At 44.2% G+C, this 7,959-nt stretch overlaps 1 protein-coding gene across 3 annotated transcripts in view; it reads right to left on the bottom strand.

The window, feature by feature from the left end:
• Positions 1-2,081: 2,081 nt before the first annotated feature.
• Positions 2,082-7,959, bottom strand: part of LOC140715836 (myotubularin-related protein 9-like) — a 48,465-nt gene continuing 42,587 nt past the window's right edge. For all 3 annotated transcript variants that reach the window (XM_073028273.1, XM_073028274.1, XM_073028275.1), the window contains one exon: positions 2,082-6,676. In XM_073028273.1, coding sequence (XP_072884374.1) covers positions 6,567-6,676 — 110 coding nt within the window. In that variant the 3' untranslated portion in view covers positions 2,082-6,566. The remainder of the gene's footprint in view (positions 6,677-7,959) is intronic.

The raw sequence follows: 7,959 nt of genomic DNA, 5'->3' as shown, positions 1-7,959 counted from the left end.
TTGGTTGTGGTTATTTTTAATCCTTTGTGCTGGATTTTGTTGAAATGATTAGTGGTCTGGCAGCTACATTTTGGTGAAGTCCTGTTCCGCATGCAGTGGATTGTGAGCAAAAATTAGCAATGAAGTTGTATCTTACAAAAAGAGTCTGAAATTATTTCGAAACTGTTTCACTGCATGTTCGGTTTTGTCATTTTTGTTGAATTTACTGGCAGGACATAGAACATTTGCACTTCATTGCTGTTTGAATCAGACAATGTTGTAATGAACAAAAAAAAAACCTTTACCACCAGGCAGCTGTTTCTGTTAGGTGATTGACAGGTGAGAAAGTGCAAAAGACTATAAGATGTAGGGACAGTATTAGGCTATTTGGCCCATTGTGTCTGCTCTGCCATTTAATCACGGCTGATCCATTTTCTCCTCGGCCTCAGTCTCCCGCCTTTCCCTGTAACCCTTAATGCCCTGACTAACTGAGAGTCTTTCAACCTCTGCCTTAAATATACTCAATGACTTGGCCTCCACAGCCACTTGTGGCAACGAATTCCACAGATTCACCACTCTGGTTAAAGAAATTCCTCCCCATCTCCATTCTAAAAGGACGCCTCTCTATTCTGAGGCTGTGTCCTCTGGTCTGAAACTCACCCCCCCCCCCCCCCCATATGAAGCATCCTATTAAGGTCTTTCAATATTCGATAGGTTTCAATGAGGTTCCCCCTCATTCTTCTGAACTCCAGTGAGTACAGGCAACACGAGTGAATCTGCAGATGCTGGAAATAAATAAAAGTACAAAATGCTGGCAGAACTCAGCAGGACATGCATCTCAGCATCTATGGGAGGAGGTAGTGATGGGGTTTCCGCCCAAAACGTCGTCACTACCTCTTCCCATAGATACTGTCTGGCCTGCTGAGTTCTGCCAGCATTTTGTGTTTTTATCCAGTGAGTACAGGCTCAGAGCCATCAAATGTTCCTCACATGGAAAGCCTTTCAATCCTGGAATTATTTTCATAAACCTCCTTTGACCATGCCAATGTCAGCATATCCTTTCTTAGATAAAACTGCTCACAATACTCCAAGTGAGGCCTCACCTGTATCTGACCGTCACAGCTGAGGCCAGCAACTCGTCCAGAGAATTATACTGTAGTAATGGAAGTTTCTGTGGTAATCATATCTAAGGAAAATGAGTTGATTTCAAACCCGGTGGGTCTGGGTGTTTTTGACAAGACAGATGTCAACATTTCCTGTGGTGGGAAAGTGAGTTGACCATGGAATAGAGATATAGCAACATTATTTTCCCTGAGGATCGTGAGTCATTGGAGCTTTCGACTATTTTTAAGGCAGATTTTGTAATCAGAGATGGGGACGTTGAGCCGAGTTACAATGAGATCAGCCAGGGTGTTGAGTGAGTGAGCAGTCTGCTCCTGATTTCACCCATTTCACAAAGATTTGGTCTGATCACTGCTGGATCCAGCACAGCAACACATTTACATGGCTGGACAATTGAATTAGCTGGCAGCATTAAGGATGTGACCCTGAGGCTTCATAAGGCACTGGTCAGACTGCACTTGAAGTATTGTGAGCAGCTTTGTGCCTCTCAGAAAGGATCTGCTGGCATTGGAGAGAGTCCAGGGAAGGTTCAGAAGAATGGTTCTGGGATTGAAAGCCTAACGTCCTGAGGAAAGAAGCTGTTTCCCATCCTGACCATTCTTGTCCTTATGCATCAGAGTCTCCTTCCTGATGGCTGGATGGGCAGTGCTCCTAATAAATGTCCCAGATGCGTTGGTAGGGAGACCCATATAATCTTCTGAGCCATTCTCACAGTCCTTCGTAGGGACTTCCATTGCCAGACCAGATGAAGATGCAGCTTGTCAGGATGATCTCAATGGTGCTCCTGTAAATTTTTGGGGGGGGGGGGGGGAAACTTGCCTCAATCTCCTCAGGAAGCAAATGCACTACTGTGCCGCCTTATTCAGGGAGATTATACTAGGGGACCAGGTAAGGTTGTCCGTGCTGTGAACTCCCAGGAACTGAACTCTCTACGGAAGAGCCGTGTATGTGTTCCTTAATGTGAAAAATTACATGTGGTCTTTGAATACAAATAAACTTTATTTAAACTTTCAATTTACATAAATACAAGTGCACCAAAGCATTAATGTAATATTACAGGAAGTGTTAAATAAAATCCACTTTAATACTTAGAACACAACACCACAGGACTTGTTAAAAGTGTGGATTACAACTTTGGACAACAGCTGTTCAACAACAAATACATGGAGGAGGGGGCCGGGAAGGACAGCTCTTCACAGTATCAGTAATCAGTACAACAAGCAAGATCTGGTGGTTGCAGCAACATTGCAGGTTCTGAGAAACACAGGAAATAAGTCTGTGGTCCACTGATACCTTGCTTAATGGAATTGGTCCATGGCATAAACAAGGTTGGGAACTCCAAAATAGAGAAATACACTCCTAGGTGGAGGGAAAACGATGTTCATAGCTCAGAATCACTTCACCATTGCAAACTTTTAATATTTCACAAAATAAGTGTAGAAAGATGTCATCATTATTCAGGTACAGGCTCAAAAGCTGCAGAAAATTGTGGAATTACTCAGCTCCATCACAGGCACTAGTCCCCTAGTATCCAAGGCAGCTTCAAGGTGATGCCTCAGAAAGGCAGCATCCATCATCAAGGACCCCCATCAACCAGGCCCTGCCCTCTTCTCATTGCTACCATCAGGGAGGGGGTACAGGAGTCTGAAAGCACACACTCAGTGATTCAGCTTCTTCCCCTCTGCCATCCGATTTCTGAATGGACATTGAACCCATGAACACTAACTCACTACTTTTTCTAAAATTTTCTGTTTTTGCACTATTAAACTTAATTTAACTATTTTATATATACTTACTGTACCGGTAATTCAGTTTTTTTTCTATATTTATCATGTATTGTACTGCTGCTGCATAGTTAACAAATTTCACAACATATGCCGGTGATATTAAACATGATTCTGATTATTAGAGGTACAACTCCCCGACACTGGTGGAATCCAATGTCAGTGTGGTTAATATTTTCATTCACAGTTAAAGACAAATATTTGACTAATTCAGACAGCATGGCAAATCTGGAATGTGATTTAGATTTGTTCTGTTATTTATAAAAATAAACCTAGAATCAACTGACCAGGGGTTGGGGAGAAGGAAACATTATCACTACCTCATTTCTATTTTTTTGCAACTATATTTATTTATTCATCTGGAGATACAGTGCAGAACAGGTCCTTCCGGCCCTTTGAGTTCCACTGCCCAGCAGTTGTCCGATTTAATCCTAGCCTAATCACTGGACAATTTACAATGACCAATTAAACTACCAACTGTTACATCTTTGGACTGTGGGAGGAAACCGGAGCACCCGGAGGAAACCCACGCGGTCACGGGGAGAACGTACAAACTCCTTACAGGCAGTGGCAGAAATTGAACCAAGGGTTGCCGGTACTGTAAAGCGTTGTGCCAACCACTACACCATCATACTGCACCAATTATTTTCTAATGTGCAGTAATTTTAAGTCTTTGCTCTGTACAGCTGCCCCAAAGTGACAAAGTTCATGTCATACATGTCAGCGATCATAAATCTGATTCGTTTTCATTTACCAGTCTCTTTCACTAATTTTTCTTTAATATCAGCATAATTGTGCTGAAGTACATGCTCGCCCTTGATCCAGTTCACACCCCGAGAAGGAGATGGTGGTGGACTTTAGGAGATCTAGGCCTCATATGGAGCCAGTGATCATTAATGGAGAATGTGTGGAGCAGGTTAAGACCTACAAGTATCTGGGAGTACAGTTAGACGAGAAGCTAGACTGGACTGCCAACACAGATGCCTTGTGCAGGAAGGCACAGAGTCGACTGTACTTCCTTAGAAGGTTGGCGTCATTCAATGTCTGCAGTGAGATGCTGAAGATGTTCTATAGGTCAGTTGTTGAGAGCGCCCTCTTCTTTGTGGTGGCGTGTTGGGGAGGAAGCATTAAGAAGAAGGACGCCTCACGTCTTAATAAGCTGGTAAGGAAGGCGGGCTCTGTCGTGGGCAAAGTACTGGAGAGTTTAACATCGGTAGCTGAGCGAAGGGCGCTGAGTAGGCTACGGTCAATTATGGAAAACCCTGAACATCCTCTACATAGCACCATCCAGAGACAGAGAAGCAGTTTCAGCGACAGGTTACTGTCGATGCAATGCTCCTCAGACAGGATGAAGAGGTCAATACTCCCCAATGCCATTAGGCTTTACAATTCAACTGCCAGGACTTAAGAACTTTTTTAAAGCTATTATTAATGCTTTTTGAGTTAGTGATTTAGATGCATATTATATTATTACTGAGTTAAGTATTGTATGTAATGAGTTTTTGCTACAACAAGTGTATGGGACATTGGAAAAAAAAATGTTGAATTTCCCCATGGGGATGAATAAAGTATCTATCTATCTATCTATCTATCTATCTACCACTTACTGAACTTCTCTGCGTTTCAGTTTAGTCAGTTTGTAGGGGACACAAAGGCTGGTGGAGCTGTGGACAATGCAGAAGGTTGTCAAGTGTTACAATGGGTCATTGACAGGATGCAGAGCCGGGCTGAGAAATGGTAAATGGAGTTCAACCCAGAAAAATGTGAAGTGATTCACTTTGGAAGGTGGAATTTGATAGCCAGGTTCAGAGTTAATGGCACAATTTTTGGCAGTGTGGAGGAACAAGGGGATCTTGAGATCAAAGTTCAGTGATACCTGAAAGTTGTCACATGAGTTGAGAGCGTGGTTAAGATGGTCCATGGTGTGTTGTGTGTTCATCAGTGAGGGGATGGAGTTAAAGAACTGTGGGGTAACGTTGCAACTCTATAAAACTCTGGTTAGACTACACTTGGAGTGTTGTGTTCAGTTCTGGCTGTCTCATTATAGGAACTATGTGGAAGCTTTAGAGAGAGTGCAGAGATTTACTCAGATGCTGTCTGGAATAGAGACCACAGATACCCCAAAGATGCCACACGAGATGCCACAGTAATGTAGCAATAAGCGCTATCCTATTACAGCTCAGGGCGTTTCAGAGTTCAATTCTGACATGTTCTGTACGGAGTCTGTACATCCTCCCCACGGAATGTGTGGGAATTCTCAGGATGTTCCAGTTTCTTCCCACAGTCCAAAGAGGTACTGGGTAGGTTAATTAGTCCTTGCAAATTGTCCTGTGATTAGATGAGGGTTAATCGGGTTTGTCGGTGGTTGCTGAGGCAGCTTGGCTCAAGGGGCCTACTCCACACTTACTAACCAAATTCGTTCAGAAGGTCTGTAGTATGTTCCCCTTCCTTAGTCAGGGAATTGAGTTCAAGAGCTGTGGGGTAACGTTGCAGCTCCATAAAACCCTACTTAAACCACATTTAGAGCATTGTGTTCAGTTCTGGTCACCTCATCTTAGGAAGCTTTAAAGAGGGTGCAGAGGAGTTTTCCAGGTGCTGCCTGGATTAGAGTGTGTGTCTTGAGGAAAGTTTGAGTGAGCTAGGACTTTTCTCTTTGGAGCAAATGTGGATAAGAGGTATACAAGACAATAAAAGGCATTGATAGAAAAGCCAGAGATTTTTTCCCCCAGGGTGGAAATAGCTAATACAAGGGGCCATAACTTTAAGGTGATTGCTGGAAAGTATGGGGAGAGTGTCAGAGAAAGTTTTTTTAAAGGAAACATAGTGAGTGGTGGGTGCGTGAAACACCCAGCCAGGGGTGGTGGTAGTGACAGATACATTAGGAACATTTAAGAGACTCTGAAATTGGCACATGGGTGAAAGAAAAAGTGGAGGGCTATGGGGGAGGGAAGGGTTAGTTCATTGATCTTAGAGCAGGTTAAAGGGCCAGCACAACCTCGTGGGCCAAAGGACCTGTTCTGTGCTGTACTGTTCTTTGTCATTAACACATCACTAACACTGTGCAAGTGTGGAGTAATTATCAACAAAGAACAACTAGTGTCAAAAGTTCCAGCAATGTATCAAAGCAGAGTAAATTCACCAATTGGGAAATTAAATACTGATTAGGCAGTTCCACGTCCAGTACCGGGGAGAGCCCCAGCTCTGATGAAAGTTCGTTCCCATGAAACAGTAACGGAGTCTCTTCCTTCACAGATGCAGCCCAGCCTGCTGAGTAAATCCCGTGTCCCTTCAGTAGTTCCGATGTAGGCCACATCGCTTCAGCTCTCCTGAGGCATCTCCCTCTCCCAGAGGCAAGTCCATGTACAAGGTAAATCCTGGTAGTCTGAAATTCCTTATCAATACACGTCCACAGTTCAATTAAAGTTCATGTCTGAAGACCAAATAATAAAAATAAAATAATGATCTTTTCTAAACTTTATTTGGGTGCAATTGTTTCTCAGGATGGAAACCATTCACTTTACCTGTCAGTACCATCTGGGCAAGACCTTATTTTAACCTGGTTTTTAAGGCACGCTGCATTGGCAGTGATCTTGACGGGATGAAGCTGTCTGTAAAGGTGGTGATTCGTGGCAAGACCACTCAGGTCTACCCTGTCATCTGAGCAGACTCCTCATTTCCAACCTAGTCTGCCGTTGGAATGGACTCTCTCCTGCCGTGTCTCATAATGTGACTTATCTGCTCCCAGGCCTCAATCTGCTGTTCTGATGATTGCTTCCATCTGAGGAACAAGCCTGAAAATCAAATGCACCAGACTTTTGTCAGAGACGTGACCATCAGACATCGGCTGAAGTGCAGCTCTGCAGGAATATGAGAATACCTCCTTCTCAGAGATAATCTCACATCCCCTCCTCCCTCCCTCCCTCCCTGCAGTCTGTACAGGCCCATCAACCCCCAGATGCAATTCTTTCTACCTCTTACAAGGGATCATTTACTGCAGCCAAGTAATCTACCAATCCACACGAATTTGGGATGTGGGAGGAAACCCACACAGTCACAGGGGAAACGTACAGACTCCTCACAGACAGAGAAAGGGATTGAATCTGGGTCGCTGGTGCTGCGAAGCGATGTGCTAACCACTATGCTATGATGCTCATGTTCAGCCTGTAATGGGCGGTTGGGGAAGGGGCAGACTTGATGAGCCAAATAGACTAACTCTGCTCCTATGTCTTACTGTTTCACAACCTCGATGAAACAGAGGCCAATTTGCACAGCAAGATCCAACAAGCACAGCGATAATATTAGCAACACACAATCTGCTGGAGAAACTCAGTGCGTCAAGCAGCGTCTGGGAAAGGAAAGGAATTGTTGGCGTTTCAGATTAAAACTCCGCATCAGGACTTCATGCCCTAAAGCATAGACAAGTGAGCGGAGATTTGATGAAGGTTTACAAAATTATGAGGGGTATAGATGGGGTAAACGCAAGCAGGCTTTTTCCACTGAGGTTGGGTGGGACTACAACTAGAGTTCATGGGTTAAGGTTGAAAGATGAAAAGTTTAAGGGGAACATGAGGGGAAACTTCTTCGCTCAGCGTCGTGAGAGTGTAGAACAAACTGCCAGTGGAAATGGTCCATACGAGCTTGATTTCAACGTTTAAGGAAATTTTGGATAGGTACATAGATGGTAGATGTATGGAGGGCTATAGTCCAGGTACAGGTCAATGGGACTAGGCAGAATAATAGTTCAGTACAGACCAGATGGGCTGAAGGGCTGACTTCTGTGCTGTATCAGAACTGAAACTGGAGAGGGGAGATGGTTGGTATTGAGAGGGAAAGGGGAGTGGTGAGACAGGAGTCTGAGGTGATTGGTGGACAGAAAGTTGTCAGGGCATCCAAGGTGATTGGTGGACAGAGGTTATCAGGGAGTCCAAGGTGATTGGTGGACAGAGGAGGGATGCCAGTTGACAGGGGAGTGGTGAGACAGGAGTTCAAGGTGATTGGTGGACTGTCCATTGGTGGATTGGTGGATTGTCAGCTGATAGGCGGGTAGGCGAGGGGTATGAGGGAGTGGAGTTGG

Source organism: Hemitrygon akajei, chromosome 24, assembly GCF_048418815.1.
Source record: "Hemitrygon akajei chromosome 24, sHemAka1.3, whole genome shotgun sequence".
NCBI lineage: Eukaryota > Metazoa > Chordata > Chondrichthyes > Myliobatiformes > Dasyatidae > Hemitrygon > Hemitrygon akajei.
The sequence above is the reverse complement of the archived record's forward strand: the minus strand, read 5'-3'. Positions and strand labels throughout refer to the sequence as shown.